The 20,444-nt window shown below is 34.8% G+C and overlaps 1 protein-coding gene across 8 annotated transcripts in view; it reads left to right on the top strand.

The window, feature by feature from the left end:
- SLC4A1AP (solute carrier family 4 member 1 adaptor protein) overlaps nt 1-20,444 on the top strand; it is a 27,812-nt gene extending 7,368 nt beyond the window's left edge. Inside the window, exons 6-14 of one of the 8 annotated variants that reach the window (XM_074288299.1) lie at nt 339-499; nt 3,324-3,393; nt 6,025-6,211; nt 10,445-10,556; nt 12,272-12,497; nt 15,370-15,462; nt 16,370-16,431; nt 19,707-19,777; nt 20,050-20,444. In XM_074288299.1, the coding sequence (XP_074144400.1) occupies nt 339-499; nt 3,324-3,393; nt 6,025-6,211; nt 10,445-10,556; nt 12,272-12,497; nt 15,370-15,462; nt 16,370-16,431; nt 19,707-19,777; nt 20,050-20,062 (995 nt within the window). In that variant the 3' untranslated portion in view covers nt 20,063-20,444. Of the gene's footprint in view, nt 1-338; nt 500-3,323; nt 3,394-6,024; nt 6,212-10,444; nt 10,557-12,271; nt 12,498-13,933; nt 14,151-15,369; nt 15,463-16,369; nt 16,658-19,706; nt 19,873-20,049 lie in introns of those variants that run through there. The other 7 variants (XM_074288301.1, XM_074288300.1, XR_012486193.1 and 4 more) reach the window with 7 other exon arrangements.

Raw genomic sequence — 20,444 nt, 5'->3', positions numbered from 1 at the left:
AACAGATCACAAAGAATAATATATACAATGATTACAACTATTCAAATGAAAACATCACTAAAAGAAAGTTGTACTATGAGTAGCCAAATCATTGGTGGTACTGAAGAATAGATAATGTAATACTTCTCAGAAGAAAGGAGAAAGACTAATAGGGCAGAAGGTTATTGACACTGTCAGATATTTTCTTTGCTACAGGGAAAGTTTGATCTAGTAAGGAGGGAGAGTATTTTCAGAAATAACTGTTACAAAAACAAAAGACAGTTAAAAAAAAAAAACCTTAAATTTTTTTTCTAACTTTTCACTTTTTTTTTTTTTTTTTTTTTTTTAATATACTTTAGTATCTCGAAAAAGGAAAGCCAAGAACTGGGAGGATGAAGATTATTATGACAGTGATGATGATACATTCCTTGATCGAACTGGCTTAGTTGAGAAGAAGCGACTTAACAGGATGAAAAAAGCTGGAAAAATTGATGATAAGCCAGAGACCTATGATTCACTGGTAAATATGGAAGTAGTTATAGCATTATTTTATTTAGATTTGTTATATGATAAAATACTTTAATGTGTTGAAATAGAGAAATAAGTATAACTTCAGTTTTAAAAAAGAGAAGAAAAAAGATCTTCAAGATTTAGGAAAAGTAAAATAACTCTTAGCATGGGCTCACAAGGAAAAATAAAATGCATTTTGAGATTATATTTGCATTAGATTCCAAAATGTACCTTTTTTTTTTGTTTGTTTTTTTGTTTTTTTGCTTTGTTTTTGTTTTTGGTTTTTTTTACTTGTTTAGGGTAATTCTAAGCCTTCTTTCAGGCAGTTTACAGAATTTAGATAGCCAATTCCTATTCCATTGACTTACACTGAAAAAAATGTCACTAACCAGTGCTTTTGGACCAAGTGAAATAAAATTTGAAGTCTGCCTCGTGTTTTCAATCTCACTCTTCTGACATTTTCAGTATCTCCTATTTTTCCTTTCTTCCAGTCTTTATGAGAGAGAACCCTTCTCTTTACCAAGAGTGTGTGCATTTGAGTCTATCCCCTTTGGTCTTCTCCAACACTTTTAATCCTTAGTCATTCTTACTATCTCTTAAATCTTCAACCTTTCCCTGTTAACTGGTTCTCTCCTAGCTGTCTTCAAACATACTTTCTAACCTTAAAAAACAAAACCAAAAATTAAAAAAACCCAAAAAAACCTAATTTTACTGGGCTCTACTATCTATTCCCTCGAGTTTGTGTTCTATATCTCTCCTGCTTTTCTCAGCCAAACTTCTTCAAAGCTGTGTAAATTCCATGCCTTTGCCTTCTTTCCTCTGACTCACTCCTTAACCCTTTGCCATTGTGCTTTTGACCTAATCACTCAACTGAAACATTTCTCTTCAAAATTACCAATGATCTTTTGATTCCCAAATAATCTTTTCTCATATATAATGCTTCTTGACTTCTCTTGCATTTGTCCAATAGATATTTTTTCTTTGGATTTTTGTGACACTAGTCTCTATTGGTTTGCTTGCCATCTGTCTGACCTCTTCGATCTTTGCTGATCACTTTACCAATGAGGATTTCCCACAATTTTCTCTTGGAGGGTCTTCTCTTTTCCCTTTATCTTTCTTTTTTGTTTTCTTTATCAGTTCCCTTAAATTTTAACTAGCTATAGATAACTCTCAGATCTAAATATCTAGTTGTAGTATTCTCCCTGCTCCCTCCATTTCGATTCTGAATTGCCAAATGCCTATTTGGTATTTCAAACTGGGTGTTCCAGACACATCTTAATATGTTAAACCTCGGCTCATTATCTTTCCCCCTAAATCCAGTCCTCTTTCAGAATTATCTATTTCTATCCAAAACACCATCCTTCCAGTATCTCAGATGCTTAAGCTTAGCCTTATCCTGGACCTCACATGCCTTCTCACTCTATATAACTAAGCAGTTGGCAATCCTGTCATTTTTACTTATGCCACATCTAACTCTTTCTCTTTACTCACACAGTTGCTGCTCTAATTTAGGTCCTCATCACCTGTCACCTAAATTATTTTAACAGTCTCATGATTGGTATCTGCCTCAAACCTCTTAATACTCCAGCCATCCCACACGTTGCTGCCAAAGTAATTTTCTTTAAGTGAAGATCTATATTACTTTCTTATTTAACCCACTTCAATGGCTTCCTGTTGCTTCTAGAATAAAATTAAAATTCTTCTATTTAGCTTAAAAAAAAAAAAAAAAGCCAAGTTCAGCCTGTCCCAAATCTATCTTTCTAGCCTTGTTGGATATTACTTCCTTTCTTATTCTCAGATCTAGCCAATTTGGCCTTCTTTCTTATCTTCATATATGGCACTTAATCTTGTGCCTTTCTGTGCTTTCATAGGAATGTACTCCCTCCTTACCTTTGCCTCAAGAGTCTCTCTTGCTTTTAAGATGTAGCTCAGTGTCTCAGATACTTAACATTTCTAGTTGTGTGACCCTGGGCAAGTCACTTAACCCCAATTGCCTTAGCAAAAAAAAGATGTAGTTTAGGCTCCATTTTCTACATGTAGATTTTCCTAACACTTTCTTTCCAACACCTCGTCCCCCCCACCCCCACCCTTGCCACTTTAAGCACTAGTACCTTGCTTCTCTGTGTGTACGTGTGTATATGTATATGTATATGTGTGTGTATAATATGTATGATAAAACACTTACAGCTTCAGTTTTAAAAAAGAGAAGAAAAAAGATTTTCCAAATCAAAGATCTGAGAATAGGAAAGGAAAATACATACAATATATATATTTTTTTCTAATTATTTTAATTCACTCTTAATTCCTTTACTTCCAGTTAAACAGTTAAAAAGAAAAGGAAAAACCCTTTTAACTATGAAGAATCAAGCAGAACAAAAGCTTATCCAAAAATGCTTGTGTCATTCTGCATTTTAAGTCTGTCACTTATTTAGCAGGGGGGTAGTAGTATCCTTCAAGTTTGGTCCTCTAGAATCATAGTTGGTCATTGCATTGATCAGAGTTCTCAAGTATTTCAAAGTTATTTTTCTTTAAAATGTTGTCATTATATAAATGAATTCTGCATGAGTTCATAGCATTCCTTCTAGTTTGCTCTGAGATTATCTTGTTTTTCATTTCTTGTTCCATTACCTTCATTTAACAACAACTTGTTCTGACATTTCCCAGTTGGTGGGTACTTTCTTAGTTTTCCAGTTCTTAGCTATCATTAAAATACTGCTTGTAAGTTCTTTCTCCTTTTCTTTGATCTCTTTAGTGATATGGACCTAGTAGTATAGCTGGATGAAAGGGCTGATTGTTTACTGATGCTAAACTTTTTTATTTTTTATTTTTTTTAGATTGGAAAGTTGAATAATGCAGAGAAAGAACTTGCTGAGATTTCAGAGAAGTTGAAAGTCTCAGGCAAAAGTAAGACGCATTCATTATTTCTAAGTGATCTGTAAATTTATTAATCTGGGTACTCCTTGCACTCCCTGACACAACTTAATAGAAAATCTTTAAATGACTATGATCGACTTTCTGGTGATTTTCAAAATTTAGATAGATTGATCTCTCAGTGATAGACATACACTAGTGGTTTGTGGATTTGTTTATGAAACTTTTGAAACAAGCCAGGAATAGGATTGCTTTATCTTTTACTGTAGTGAGGTGACAGTAGAATGCTGATTTTTTAAAAATTGATTTTCTTCTTGCTAGATCAATTTGGAAACATAGATATAGACACAGAAATGAATGAATCAGTGACTCATTTATGTGATCATTCAGTAAGAATTTATTGAGTGCCAATTGTGTTTTTTTTTAATAAATTGAAAGGAGTTTCTATGATCTTGAGCAGCAGGCAATATGATATAATAGATGACTTGGATTTCAATTTCAATTTTAAAAAACAAAACCAAACCACTTGTGTGATCTTGGAAAAATCACCTTTTGTAAGCCTTACTTTCCTCATCCATAAAATTTTTGCAGAGTTGGTATGTTATAGGTTTTACTTTGTATCATTTCCTCTAGATTGTTCCATAATTCATTGTATTAATCATTTTGGATGAGTTGTGTGGCATTATTATGTATTATAATTTATCTATTACCCAAAAAACAGACCGGTCGTTTTCCATTTTTGTCACTGCAAATAAAATATCTATGAATATTTTTGCATAATTGGATTCTTTATCCCTTTTAACAGTATCCCAGAGCTTGTTGACACAGGAGCTCATTTCATCATTCTGCTCATTTTAGATTGCTAGATGAATATTTTTTACTCTTGAAAATTGTATTAAATATATCACTACTTTTTCTTCCACTCTTATATAAAATTATTAAAATTAAAAATTTGAATACTAATACTATTTATCAAGTTAAAAGTATATCATTACTTAGTATGAATTATGGATTTTAATTTATTTTCTCCATATAGCTATCCAATTTTCCTAAGAGTTTTAATTGAATAATGATTCCATTTCTTTGTGTTTTTATTAAATATTATTTTTTTATGTTCTTAAGATTTTATTTTGGGATAGTTCTAGTGATCTGTTTCTCTGTATTACATTATTGCCAGGAAGTTTTTAATACATTTTGAAATCTGTTAAGGCAAGTGCCCTATTCCATTTCTAATGTTCATAATTTCTTTTGATATTTTTGCCTGTGTTCTGAATGAACTTTTCTAATGTTCTTATCTAATTTAAGAATTGGCCTTGGCTCTTTTCAACAATGAAGTGATTCAAGGAAATTCTAATAGGCTTGTGATGAAAAGAGCCATTTACATCCAGAGGGAGAACTCTGGAAATTGAATGTGGATCAAAGCAGAGTATTTTCACTTTTTTATTGCTGTTGTTTATTTCCTTTTTTTTTTTTCTTGCATTTTTTTTCTTTCATCTTTTGATCTTTTTCATGTGTAGCATGATGAATATGAAAATATATTTAAAAGAATTGCACATGTTCAATCTAAAAAAAGAAAAATTGGCCTTGGGACAGCTGGATGGTGCAATGTATAGAGCACCAGCCCTGGAGTCAGGAGAACCTGAGTTCAAATTTGGCCTTAGACACCTGACAGTTACTAGCTATATGACCCTGGTGGTCACTTTATCCTGATTGCATTTCCTTCCTTACTTTCCTCAAAAAAGAATTACTTTATAATATTACAACTCTGTATTGAGAACAATAATAGCACCTCCTTTTTAGGGTAGTGAGGATCAGGTGAGATAATATTTTTCTAAGCACAGTTTGACACATAGTAGATGCTTGGGTTCAGGACACACCCTCTTTATATATCCTGGATATGGGACCAGGACAGGTCACTGAAATTAGATTAATAATGGTGACCTATGTGCAACTCAAATAACTTTATGCTTTTTTTTTTCCATCTGTATTACTTCTGGTTTATTAGCTTTTTTCAGTTGCTTTGAAACAATATTTTATAGTATTGTATAATTGTGTTATTGTTTTGATGAGGCTCAAAATATTAACCTTCTAGTCAATTTTGACCAGTTATTTTTAGTAGTTGAATTCAGTTTTTAACTATTCTTGTAGTATATACTGTGAGCCTTTTAAACTGCAAATTCTTCATTCTGTATAGAAATAAACTCTCTGTTCCATATCTGAAATAGAACAACAATATTTTAAAAATTATATTAGTACTCTTTTTGCTTTACGGGGGGGGGCTATATTTAAATTATATTTTGTGTTTTTCCCCCCATTTTTCTTCTTTAATATATCTTGTCACTTTTTGAGGGAAATTTTAGGAGATTGGTTAGCCTGGTTTTCCTTATTCTTATTCTGTTATCTTCCAAAATGTTCTTTATTAAATATGTTCCATTGCTGTTTGGCAGTGCTGTTCCTTGGTGCCAATCTTAATGGAATTCACATTTGGTATGATCATAATGATTGCTTAAGATCCAATTCTATGACCTTAGTATCATTTTATATTACTATTATGCCCTTAATATTTTAAGTCCTGTGTAACTATTGTCTCTAGACCTTTTAGAGACATATTATCTATTAATATTATCTCTCTCTCTCTCTTTTTTTTTTTTTTTTTTTTGCCAGCTCTGTCAGAATCTATACCTCAGGATTCTTTGGATGCATTCATGACAGAAATCAAATCAGGGAGTACATTAGATGGTGTGTCCCGGAAAAAGCTTCATTTAAGAACCTTTGAGCTGAGGAAAGAGCAGCAGAGACTTAAAGGGCTCATTAAACTTGTGAAACCAACAGAGATGCCAGAGCTAAAAAAGTGAGTGTTAACAGTGTTTAGAACTTGAAATAGAATTTGAAATAAGCAAAAGTTGGTAATGTTACATTTGGAATTGAGTTATTTCTATTCTGAGATTAGAAGCAATATATGATATAGTAGAAAAAAATATGAGACGTATTCAGGAGTATAGTTTCAAATGTCAGCTCTGTGAACATGGCAAGTTATTTCTCTTTTCAGAACTTGTTTACTCATTTGTAAAATAGCACAGGATTTTACAGAGAAAGTACTTTGTAAAACTTTTGCTTATTTATCTTAGAATGAAATTTTATTTTTTAATCAACAAAAATATACCTTCTCTTTCTTCCCTGTACTTTGCAAACTTTTTTTTTTTTTAAATAGTTTTTATTTGGGGCAGCTAGGTGGTGCAGTGGATAGAGCACCAGCCCTGAATTCAGGAGGACCTGAGTTCAAATTTAGTTTCAGACACTTAACATTTCCTAGCTGTGTGACCCTGGGCAAGTCACTTACCCCCAGCCTCAGAAAAAAGAAAAAAAAAAAAAAAGTAATAGATTTTATTTACCAGATATTTCCATGGGTAATTTTACAACATTGACAATTGCCAAACCATTTGTTCCAATTTTTCCCCTCTTTCCCTCCCCCCCCCCCATGGCAGGTCGACCAATACATGTTAAATATGTTAGAGTATAAATTAAATACAATATATGTATATATGACCAAACAGTTGTTTTTCTGAACAAAAAGAATCGGACTTTGAAATAGTGTACAATTAGCCTGTGAAGGAAATCCAAAATGCAGGCAGACAAAATTAGAGGGATTGGGAATTCTATGTAGTGGTTCATAATCATCTCCCAGAGTTCTTTCTCTGGGTGTAGCTGGTTCAGTTCATTACTGCTCTTTTGGAACTGATTTGGTTCTTCATCTCATTGTTGGAGATGGCCTCATCCATCAGAATTGATCATTGTATAGTATTGTTGAAGTATATAATGATCTCCTGGTCCTGCTCATTTCACTCAGCATCAGTTCATGTAAGTCTCTCCAGGCCTTTCTGAAATGATCCTATTGATCATTTCTTACAGAACAATAATATTCCATAATATTCATATACTACAATTTATTCAGCCAATCTCCAATTGATGGGCATCCACATAGTTTCCAGTTTCTGGCCACCACAAAGGGCTGCCACAAACATTCTTGCACATGTGGGTTCCTTTCCCTTCTTTAAGATCTCTTTGGGATATAAGCCCAGTAGTAGCACTGCTAGGTCAAAGGGTATACACAGTTTGATAACTTTTTGAGCATAGTTCCAAATTGCTCTCCAGAATGGCTGGATGTATTCGCAGTTCCACCAACAATGTATCAGTGTCCCTGTTTTCCCACATCCCCTCCAACATTCTGCATTATCTTTCCCTGTCATTCTAGTCAATCTGACAGGTATATAGTGGTATCTCAGAGTTGTCTTCATTTTCATTTCTTTGATTATTAATGATTTGGAGCATCTTTTCATATGACTAGAAATAGTTTCAATTTCTTCATCTGAGTCTGTTCATATCCTTTGACCATTTATCAATTGGTGTTAGGATTACTAAGTGAGAACTCAGGTTGTCTGGATAGTGACAAGGTGAGAATTCAGGTTGGACAATTACAAGGTGAGAACTCAGGTTGACTTGATGGAAGGAACAGGCTCATTGGCTGAGGTGGTTCTTCCCAGAAGCCCTTGCATTATCCCACGCCCATTCTCTGGGAGAATAAAAGAGAGAACACTGGGCCCAGAGAGCAGATCGGCCTGGAGAAGGATAAGAGCTGGAGGAGATTCAGAGCCAGGATTCAAGAGAAAGACTCTGCATTGCATCAGGCTTGACGGGGCTCTCTGCAGGAAGGGAAGTCACTTCTAAGGACAAGAGTTAACAGCAACTGCCTGGAGACAACGGTTCACTACAGGAAGAAGAATCTGTCTGAGAGATTTGAGTAGACACAGCAGATCTCTTCCCAGAGAGTAATCCGGCAGCTTCTGGAGACAACAGCACGCTACAAATTGGAGATTGGCTTGATTTCTTATATATGAGTCAATTCTCTATATATTTTGGAAATGAGGCCTTTATCTGAACCTTTGACTGTAAAAATGTTTTCCCAGTTTATTGTTTCCCTTCTAATCTTATCTGCATTGATTTTGTTTGTATAAAAACTTTTCAATTTGATATAATCAAAGCTTTCTATTTTGTGATCAGTAATGATCTCTAGTTCTTCTTTGGTCATGAATTCATTCCTCTTCCATAGGTCTGAGAGATAAACTATCCTATGTTCCTCTAATTTATTTATAATCTCATTCTTTATTCCTAGGTCATGAACTCATTTTGACCTGACCTTGGTTGCATTTTGCAAACTTTAAAGTACTATTTAAATGTGAATTATTACTCCTTAAGCATCTGCTATGTGCTTGAGACTTATGGATACAAAGATAAAATCTAAACATTCTGCCTTTAAAGAGATTACCTTTCAGTAAAGGAGGCAGCATGTACACATTGTGGTTTGTACAAAATGAAGAGATGTGGGGGGAGGTAGTTGGGGGAACAGCTAGTAAAACAGAAAAGCTCATGCAAAAGCTAGCACTTGAGTCAAGTTTCATTGGAAGTCAAAAAGATTTAAAAAGTCAGAGGGAAGAAAATAAATTCTGAGCTTGGAGTGAACCAGTGCAAAGGTTTGGGTATGAGAGAAGGAATGGGAAGAAAAGCAAGAAGCCCAGTGGAGTCCATGAGGGGAATAAGGATTATCAAGACCTTTAGATTTCAAACAAATTTATATTTTATTCTGGCTGTAATAGGGAGCAACTGTTTGAGTTTGAGTCTGAGGGCCAGATGGGTACCTTAGGAAAAACACATAGGTGGTTGTGTGAAAGAAGAATTGGAATGGGAAGGGACCTGTGGCAGGAACAGTCGGCCCTGGATAAGAGGCCAGGCCAAGCCAGGGGTAGGGACCTGAATGAGAGTGGGGGCTCTGAGTGGGTTTGATACCTAGTTGGATCTGTGACCCAGATAGGAGATATCAAGGTAGCTAGAGGAGGCTGAGAAGGAAGTTACACAATCTCAAGGTAAAAGAATGATATGAGTATGACTGGGATCTCTGAAAGGTCCTCCAGACATGGTTATAATAAGCTGGAAAGCAGCAATTACTAAGAGCTCAATTTTTCTTTTTTTCTAATTTAGCTTTTTAGCAGCGGGAAGAGCTTTTGTTTTTCTCAGTGCTGGACTTTTGACATGTCATAGCTATTAAGCCAGGACATTACATTAATGTTTTAAAAGGGAATTTAAGATTTATAACAAAATAATAGCTCATTTCTTCACATTGGTGATAAAAATTGGTTTTCTGATGATATCCTTAGACAGGATTTTTGAGTACTCACTGTCTTTGTGGAGTTGTCCTTTGTGCCAAATACAAACTTATCAGGTTATTCTACTAGTACTACTCTCTTTACTGGATTATTGTGAAGAAAGCTCCTAAAAATGCTACATTACTATTGTTAGCTTTTTATTATTTTATTACTCTCATTTTCCCCTACACTGCAGAGCTGTTACAGTTTTCTGTCTCTGAGCTTGTTTGACTTCTGTAGCTCCTGTCACTTCTAAAAAGTTGTTGCTCTGCTCATTGTTGTCACTGTGATTCCTTCAGAAGTTAATGGGAAGAAAAGGAATGTTAGCATAAGGCTACAATTCCTACCTCTGCACAGATAATTCCTGCATATTTCCTCTTACTTGTGTGACTCATGTCATGGGGTCATAATTTGGTGAAAGCAAGGTTGAGAGAAGCTGGGAAGTATTTTGGAAAGAGGGCCAGACTTGACCCTTCTCAGCTATGTGACTTCTCAGAGCCTCCATTTCTTTATCTGTAAAAAGCACCAATGATACTTATGCTGCCCACCCAATAGGATTGTTAGTGAGGAATCTTAAAATATTAGTAACAGCTGCTGGGGTCAGGGGTGAAAATATTACAGCTGCTGCTACTTTCTTCATACTTGGGAATCACCAGGCTGGAAGATAGATATCTTCCAGCACTTAATTGCTTTGACTACTTTTGTGAAAAACAGTGATATAGAGTGATGTTAATTGTAATCATTTCAAATGGAATACATTTTTTATTGCTATGTAATGAAAACTCTTTTGGTGTCACTTGTTATTGTGTTATATATCATAGCAGACATGTTGCAGCAACTCACTAGTTGTAGTAGTAATAGTAGTATTAATTGCTTTTTTTTAATAGGACTGAAAACCAGGCTGAAAATGTGGAAAAGAAGCCTAAAAAGCTAACATTGCCTCTTTTTGGTGCAATGAAAGGAGGAAGCAAATTTAAATTAAAAACTGGAACAGTAGGGGTAAGTTGTGGAAGAAAATATAAACTTTTGGTCTTTGAATTATTCCTTTGCTCTTTTCACTCGCCTTTTTATTAATAGATAAAATCCTTTCATAATATTAAGAGTGATTGTTTATGGAGGAGCTACAGTGCCTATGATAAGGTTATTTGTCATAGAATTTGGAATTAAAAGAGAATCCTTTAGGCCAATTCCTTCATTTTTCATTTTTCAGGTAACAAAAACAAGCACCAGAGACTTGCATACACAGTCACCATAGAGCTAGTACTTTATTATTATTAGTCCTATATTTTGGGATTCTCACTGTACTGTGCTGCCTCTTCACCTGATTCTCATTCAAGCCAACCAGAGACTCTTTACCAGCTCATTTGGAGAGATCAGGGTATAGTGAAATTTATTGATGCTAAATGGCAGTTGCGAATTTGTTGTATAGTTAAAATTTGTTATTTTACCCTCTGTGAATGGGGAGAGATTTTAGGCAGTGGGCACTTCTTTTTGTGTGTGTGTGTGTGTGTGTGTGTGTGTGAGTAATAAACCAAATGATGGATAAAATGATTGGTAAATTGATATTTGTTACCACTTTATAAGTTTTCTTTGGCATATGCAACAGTGGGAGATTTTTTTAATCTTGAAACAAACTTGTGTTTAAGTTAGACAGTCACCAAGAAGCTTAGCCTTGTAGACTGGACTTATACTTGAGGTGGAATGGAATATAACTTTTCTTTCTTAGCGAAAAAGAATAGTTACCTATTAAAAAGCTGAAATTTGTCATGGCATTTTAGAGTTTAAAGATATTTTCAGGGGCATCTAGGTAGTACAGTGGATAGAGCACCCTCCCTGAAGTCAGGAAGACCTGAGTTCAAATCTGGCCTTAGATACTTAATACTTCCTAGCTGTGTGACCCGGGGCAAGTGACTTATCCCCAATTGCCTCAGCAAAGATATTTTCTAGTCCAACTTGCACATTTTATAGATGGGGAAATAGACTGACCCTATTCCCCACAGCCAGCTATCAAGATAGAGCCCTTCTCATGTAGCACATTTTGAAATGTGACCTCTATATTTAAAGTGTATTACAAAAACTTAAGATGAAGGTCTTGTTACCTTTGTCACTATGTACTTTCCTTGTCTCCTTGAGTTAAAAGTCCTTCTATAGAGTCCATGTATAGCTTCAGAGTGATATTTTTTGAGACTCTGGCATCCTAGGCCAGCTTAGTAAAACAAGCCCTTGCAAGTAGCTGTCTTCATCTATCATTTTTCTTTTCTAGTGAAAATACCCCTGGTCTCAGACATTTAACACTTCCTAGCTGTGTGACCCTGGACAAGCCACTTAACCCCAGCCTCAAAAAAAAAAAAAAAAAAAAAAAAAATACCCTCTGACTCTCCTAGATGATTAATAGACTCTCTTTTGCTTGTTATTGCCCTTTTGATTGTACAGTATTCTTTCAGCTAGTCTCTTGGAACCGGCTTCTCTATCCTTACAGGTTACTCTGAATGTATTGTCATTAATATTTTTTTAGCTCAGAGATTAATTTTAGACTCACTAAAGTCATTAAAGATTAACGTTTCACATGGAATGTGTACTTCCAACAGTTCTTTAAAGATTATCAGTTTTGCAATGTGATTTCCTGTCCCCCTTCTTATTAGTCATCCCTTTTAGAGAAATTTGGTTTTTTAGTTATGTAAGGTTACCTACTTATCCATTTTCTTCCATCCTAGAAATTGCCCCCTAAGCGTCCAGCACTCCCTCCAAGTTTAATAAGAATGAAGGATGAGCCTGAAGAAGAGGAAGAGGAGGAAGAAGAAGAAGAAGAGCACAAAGAAGAACTAGGAAAACTGGATCATACATCTCTTAAAATGGAAATGCAGTCAGAAGAAGCAATGCAAGAAATTTGTCCAACTCCAAATCTTTCAAATCAGAACACACTGATAGACACCAGACAGGGTAACTTTTTTTCATTTTTTCTCTTTTAGGGAGAGAATTTTTCCTGATGTTACAAAGTCATGGGTTTACAAAAAGAAATCTTATTCTTAATTCTGTTTCCATTTTATACACGTGCTAGAGCAGAGGTTCTCAAACTACGGCCCGCGGGCCAGATGCGACCCACTGAGGATGTTTATGTAGCCCCCTGGATTATGGCAAATGGGCTGAGGGATGGAGACATAGTGTGAGTTTTTGTTTTTACTATGGTCCGGCCCTCCCAACAGTGAACTGGCCCTCTATTTAAAAAGTTTGAGGACCACTGTGCTAGAGCAATGGTTCTCAAACTTTTGGGTCTCAGGACCTTTTTATATATTTAAAATTTTATCAAGGATTCCCACAGAACTTTTATGTGGATTATTAGCTATCGATATTTAACATTTGTTGTTCAAACATTTTTCATTAATATCTGACTTTTGTGATGCCATTTGGGGTTTCCTGAGCAGAGGTACTGAAGTGGCTTGCCATTTCGTTCTCCAGTTCACTCTATAGATGAGGAAATGGGTAAAGAGAGTTATTTGTTCAGGGTCACACAGCTAATAAGTGTCTGGGGAGATGAGTCTTTCTGATTTTAGGCCTTGCATTCTATCCATTGTACCACCTATTTGCTTAGCATTTAATATACTGGAAATATAAATGTCTTAGTATTATTATGAGAGAGAGAGTTTTAGCTTCATAGACCTCCTCTTGGGAACTCCTTAGGATTCCTAGATCACATTTTGAGAATCTGGGCTGATATGCCAGTTAGTAAAGGAACTTTCTCACCATGGTATTTTCACTCTCTTTTAATTTTGTTTCTAATTTAGTATCAGAGTGAACTTGGGGTAGACCTTTTAACTTCTATTGGTACATTTACTTGTGAATACTTAGAGGCCTCTGGGATTCTTTTTATTTATTTGTTTTGGTTGGGCTGGAAAAGATCTGTTTGCTGATCTAGCCAAATAGCAAGAGAAATACTCTACCTCCTAGCCTTGCTAAACCTTGTTTGAATAAAAATATGACTTGATGATTGGTTATACCAGGAAGGGAGTGTGTAATGTCAGAAATTTGTAGCCTTATGGTAGTCATCCCATTTCTCATACTTGGTTTTTGTGGGGCCAGTGAATGGGAAATTTTTTTTATTAGTAGCTTGGATGCTAGCAGTTACTTTTTTTTCTAGGGGCAATTGAATAAAATTAGCCTACCCAGAGAGACATTTCCCTCCAGCCCATATGATGCCCAGCCTTTAATAATAATCTATAATAATAATAATAATTCGTAGTCTTGGTTGTGGTAATTATTTTTCTCCTCTCAGTTACAGACATAAGTCTCATCCTTAATTAAAAAAGAAAGAAAGAAAGAAAGAAAAGCTGAGATTTAGGGATTTTATGATTGTTGTCAGCTATTTATATGGCTTTTAGGCAGAAGAGGAATTCTCCTCATTGCATCAGAGGTCAGATCTAAGAACTGTGATAGAAGTCCTAGAAAGATGTCCACAGGATGTCCAGAAGTAGAATGGGTTTTATGAAGAGGAGGTGAGTTTCCTTTTACTCCAAAGGTCTTTTGGATAGTTATTGAGATTGTTCAGATATGGTTTGGACTAGGTAGCCTCTGAGGTTTTTTGTTCTACCTTAGCTTCTTCTCATTTATGTAAAGCATTTATTTTTTTGGACTATAGACAGCTATACAGACTTAATCCTAAATTATAGCAATAAGTGACAGGCCCCATTGTTAGCAGATCTCACTATCTATTACTAAAGGTATCCATCTATCCATCAGAGAATAATTTACCATAAATTGGGACTATTGCTTTATTATGACTAAGATATATAAATATTGTTCTTGATTTCTATACTTTTTCCATTCTCTTGACCTTGAGGGCATCTATTTCTCTTTCTGGCCCTGTGTCCTGTAAAAAACGTTTGAGTCCTTGCTATTCAGTTTTCTTGGGTAATTCATTCGACAGTATTTACAGTGTAACACAGACACTTTTTCTACATAGGAATGTTAGCTTTAGAACAAGTGAATCTTATAGAGGTGTCATGTCTGTTATTCAAGGACCACTGTATATTCTGTTTTATGCATTAAAAAGTATTTTTCTCAGAAGGGATCCATGGCACACACACAAAAAAGATTTAACACTTGCAGGTCTAAACAATTTGAGTGTAACTTCTATTTTGTTAGCCAGTTTCTCTTCTAGACACTTTCACATTTTTTTAAAAGAAATATTTCTAGCTATATACAGTGTGTCTTTATGCTTTTAAAAGCTTCCTGTTTCTTGATTCTCCTGGGTGCTCCATACAATTTCATTTCTAAAGTTGCCAGAAATTGATAGTGGTGAAATCTATAACCCAAACTAGCAACCTTATTTATGGTCCAAAAACATCCTGAGTTATGATAAGGGCTCTCTGTCCAGAAAATATCAAAGCCAAACTACCTCTTGGGTTAATGTATGGTGGAGGAAAAGAAACTTTGGATGAGGACTCAAGATACTTAGTCCCAGCCCTAGTACTAAACAGCGAAGTTACTCTGGGTAAGTCCCTTTCCCTTTCCATCCTTCCATCTCTTCATCTGTAAAATGAATGAATTGAATCAGATGGCCTTTGAAATTTCTTCTTATCATACAAAGATTCATTTCTTTTCCATTCCCAGAATAGAAAGTAAAAGAAAATCCAAACTAAACTGTTTGTTAAAATTGAAAGTTGATCACTCTGTATTAGGCCAAATCTAATTGTTGGTGGTTGAAATTGCTGGTACTAGAGGTGGTGTCGGATGCACTGAGTGTGCTTTGCCTGGAGCACCCTTTCCCCATCTCCGGTGCATTCCTGACTATATGCTTTGGTGCTGCTTTTTTCAGAAACAGAATCCTCAGGTCAGCCTAGTCAGGAAGGACTGAACAGAGGATGCCCAGAAAGTGAGGAAGAGGCCCCAGCACAAGAGGAATCCTCTGGTAAGCACCTTGACTCAGCAGTGGACACAAGGTAGCAAACAAAATGACAGGATGAGGGTAGCAGTATACACAAGTGCCTAGGACTGTGAAAGATTGTAAAAGAGCTGCTGAAGGAGTTTGGTCATCTTCTTGCCTGCTTTTCTGTTGTCCTCCCTATGCTAAGTACCTTTGTACTAACCAGAGTCACACAAGTTAGGAGTTCCCGGGTAAGTGTTATCCCAGGAGAGATTTCAGGACTCAAAAGAAAGTCTGGCTAGAAGGATGAGCCACCAGAATTGGGTAAGGAGGCTATGTGTTTGTTTCTGGCTCTGCCTGTTACCATCTCTAATTTTACTATAAAGAAAGGCATAATAATCCTTCAACTACAACAACTTAGAGCACTGTGAGGGAAGAAAGCATTTTGTAAACTTCAAGGCTTTATGGTAGTATGATTCCTTATTATGATGAAGCAAAAAAGGATTAATAATAGCCAACTAATTTTACCTTTTATGAGTTAAATTATGGAATTGAAAGTTCAGACTCTAGGATTCTATTATGACTGACTTTGCATATAACTCTCCCAAAGGTATGAATTATACTTATTTTATGATTACTGAATGCTTAGATTAGAAATATGTGAATTTTTAAAGGAGAAAATTCTTTTCCATATTTTATTTTTACTGAATTGTTATGAACTTGTAAAAATGATACAAAAAGTTTTCCCTAGATGAGTTGCTATATTTCACTCAATCCAGGATTTTTACTTCCTTCCTATGTTACTTATTCTAACTGCAGGGTTTTGAAAGTATATTTTTTTAAAGCAGATTTGACCAAAAGATTATGACTTTGGTGGAGCAAGAATTAGTGTGTTTTAATTCTTGCTTATTGGAGTAATAAAGCTTTGGCTTTGTATTTTTTTTCCCACCAGAGTCAAAGAATAGCTGCAAACAGAGCAAGGAAGTACTGAAGAAAGCTGCTGGTCCAAGCAGAGTATGTCCTTTCCAATGCCAATTGTGTGTTGCTGCTTTCCATTTCTGCAGCTGTTGTTTGCTGTCTCCTTCATCAGCTCTCACTCTTATCCATGCACCGTTTTGATCATGTCACAAAAATGCTTTAAAATGTTTGGGTGGGTCCTTACTCCATAAAAGCCCAAGTCTATACTACATAGACTGAAATTCTTCAGACTTGTGCTAATCTACTTTTTCAATCTTTTCTCTCACCATTCCCTCTGTACTTCAAACAAATTAAATTGTGGCCTACCAAAATCCCATGCCATGCTTCCTCCCTTCTCCCCCCACCCCCCATGTTTTTGCCTATACTATGTCTGGAATGCCTTCCTTCTTGTTCACTGTTATCCTTCTCCTTCAGGGAAACATTCCCTGAATCTTCCCTTTCAGAAACTCTTATTGCTGTGTTTATATCTCTTACATTCTGTTTTGTACTTTTGCTATTCATATACATACATATATATATATTTTTTAGCAATTATATTTCCCCTGCTGTATATATTGTAAGCATTTAATTAGTGTTTTTTAAAGTGCTATGTACTTTATTATTTATTGTGGAAAGAAGTGGACTTAGGAATCCTAAATCTTAGATCTGCTTCTTACCTCCATCATCTCTATTACCTTAAGTAAAATAGTCCACTTCCTTTGTAAAATGAGGAAAGGGATATTTAATTGCTGTTGCTGTTTCACAATATTATTATGAGGATCAAACATTTCTAAATTCTTGGTGCTGCTATTAACCCAGCAATACCACTGCTAGATCTATACTCTAAAGAGATTAAAAAAAAAAAAAAAAAGAAAGAAAGAAAAGGACTTATATATACAAAAATTAATTGCAGCTCTTTTTGTGATGGCAAAGAATTGGAAATTAAGGAGTGTCTTTTAATTGGGGAATGGTTAGACAAGTTGTGGTATATGATTGTGATGGAATATTATTGTGCTGTAAGGTGTAATGAGGGGGATGATTTTAGACTTCTATAAACTGATGCAAAGTAAAATGAACAGAATCAGGAGAACATTGTATATAGAATTTATCAATATTATGATCAGCTGTAAAAGACCTCATTGCTCTGATCAAAACAATGAATGATAGTTCCAAAGAATTTATAATGAAAAATACTGTCTACCCCCAGAAAGAGAACTGATGAACTCTTAATGGAGATTAAAGCAAAATTTTTTTCACTTTATTTATTTGGGGGGCATTAGCTAATATGAAAATCTTTTTATGACTTCATATATATAATTGATATCCTATTTCTTGCTTCTTGAAAGTTGGTGACTGAGCTGGAGGAAGGGGGAAAATGTAGAATTTTTAAAAAATATATAAATGTTTTAAAATATAATTTTAGAAATTCTTGATATGGTCATTATTATTTTTAATTTTTTTCTTTCTTTAATATTTTTTCCAGTTACATTAAAAATAATTATTTACATTTGTTTTAAAAACCTTGAGTTCTAAATTTTCTCTCTTATCCCTACCCTCAGTCCCCATTAAGAGATGTAAAGTTATACAAAACATTTCCATAGAAGTCATGCTATGAAGGAAAACATAGAACTCCTCCTCTGGGGGGAAAAAAAAACCCTCAGGGGGGAAAAAAAAGAAGAGAGAATATGCTTCAGTCTGTATTCAGACACATTCAGTTTCTTCTCTGGGTAAAGGAAGGATTTTTTATCATAAGTTCTTCAGAATAATCATGGATCATTATATTGCTTAGAATAGTAAACTCATTCACAGCTGATCATTTTAGAACATTACTATTTTGTATATAGTACATTTCACTTTGCTTGAGTTCATAGAGGACTTTTCATGTTTTTCTGAGAACATCCTGCTCATAATCACATACCACAATTTATTCAGCCATTCCCCAATTGATGGGTATCCCCTTAATTTCCAATTTTTTGTCCTGGGAAGAGAGCTGCTACAAATACTTTTGTATATATATGTCCATTGCCTTTTTTAAAAATTTTCTTTTGTTGCAGCAATTAGGGTTAAGTGATTTGCCCAGGGTCACACAGCTAGGAAATGTTAAGTGTCTGAGGCCAGATTTGAACTCAGGTTCTCCTGACTTCAGGGCTGGTGTTCTATCCACTGTGTCACCTAGCTGCCCTGCCTATCCTTTTTTTAAAAGTATTTTTTGATATTCATGCTTAATGGTGATATTGTTAGGTCAAAGGATATGATTTTATGGCTCTTTGGGCATAGTTCATATCTTTTGATCACTTAAACATTGGAGTATGGCTCTTATTTTTTATAAGTTTGAGTCCATTCCCTCTATTTGAGAAATGAGACCTTATCAGAAAAACTTCCTTTAAAATTCTTTTTACAGTTACTATTGTTAACTGTATTTCTCCCCAGGCTGTTCTCTCTCTCCTTTTCCTTGATTCTCTTCAAAAGTGTTTTGCTACTGAGCACTCCCTCCCCCAATATGCCCTTTCTTACCCTTTCTACTTCCTACATCCCATTGCTCTCCTATTTTCCTGAAAGGTAAAGTAAGGTTCACTTACTCCTCTTTCCCTTCACTTTCATTTCTTTGGTACATTGGCCTAGTTGTGATATAACTGGGCCAAAGAGTATGCAGTTTGGTAACTTAATCAGGTAGTTTCAAATATTTTTCCAGAATATCTGGACTAATTCACTACTCTTTCAAATACCTGTTTTCCCACAATCCCTCAACATTTGTTAGTTTTCTCTTTTACCTCTTTTGTAAGTCTAATGAATGTGAGGCAGAATCTCAAAGTATTTCTCCAGTTATTAATAATGTAGAGAATTTTTTTCATATGGCCACTGATAAATTAGATTTTTTTTTCCTTTGAAAATTGCCTGTTTATATCTTTTGATCATTTAGCTACTGGGCATTTAAGTCTATGGCTCTTAGTCCTATAAATTTCAATAAGTTTCTTATGAATCTGAGATGAGTCCTTTTTCAAACAGTTATCTAATTTACAAACAAATGTACTCTTAATAATAAGTTAAGACATGAACTATATGATTTATTGGTAATTATGTTTTCGGTTTCAGAAGTCAGTGATCTTTAACACAGAATAGAATTGTCACTCACTTGAGGTAGGGAAAATAAGGACAGTCAATATCCTATTGAATTGCTATTTTTTCCAAATTACTAAAAATCAGTGACTATTGTATTGAATTAAAAGAACAATCAAAGACATAATCCCTAAACATTCTTTATCTTTGTCAATAGATAAAGAATGTTTAGGGACTTTGGTGTCTGGAATTAATTAGCCCATTTTTTCTTGCAGATACCACAAATACTTTCTTCCAAGTATCCAGAAGATGATCCAGACTACTGTGTGTGGGTACCACCTGAAGTGTGTTGATTCTTTCTTTTAAAGACCAGGTTATTGATATATGAATGATTTTATTAGCTCTCTGACACTAAAGATTTTCATTTAATGTACACCAGGATAAAGACAAAAGATATCTGGTACTTAGATATATATTTGAAAAATATTCTTTTCACCAAGTACCAGTTTCCTTTCCTGTCTTTATTTTTTTTTTTTATTTGCTTTTGACACACTGTTGAATAGTTTCTTTTGTTCCCTGATTTTAGAAAAGTAAATGTGTTTCTTTATTTTGAACCAGGCCAGAGCGGTGACGGCAGGACTCATCTTAATGAAAAATATGGCTATTGATTTCTTCAAGCTCCCAAGTCCTTTCTTATATTTGTTACTATCCAAAAGGGAACATTGTGGCACATGTGTTAACCAGTGCAGTTTGTCATCATTTCAAGTTGAATGGCCAAGGATGAGGCATTTAGGCGACCATTTGTAAAAAAATCTCTTCACCCAGATTCTTGACTTCCTGAACAGATGACCTTTGTTTCCTTTTGGAAAAGATTCATGTGCTTGGTGTTCCTGCATCAAAATGAAAGTTTGTGTATGTATGTAAGATAAGAACTGTATATTTCTATGCCAAGTAAAATATGGAAAAAAATATGTTTTCATGGGTTTTTTACATTATTAAAAATGAGATAAAAA

This window comes from Sminthopsis crassicaudata, chromosome 2 (assembly GCF_048593235.1).
Source record: "Sminthopsis crassicaudata isolate SCR6 chromosome 2, ASM4859323v1, whole genome shotgun sequence".
NCBI lineage: Eukaryota > Metazoa > Chordata > Mammalia > Dasyuromorphia > Dasyuridae > Sminthopsis > Sminthopsis crassicaudata.
The sequence above is the reverse complement of the archived record's forward strand: the minus strand, read 5'-3'. Positions and strand labels throughout refer to the sequence as shown.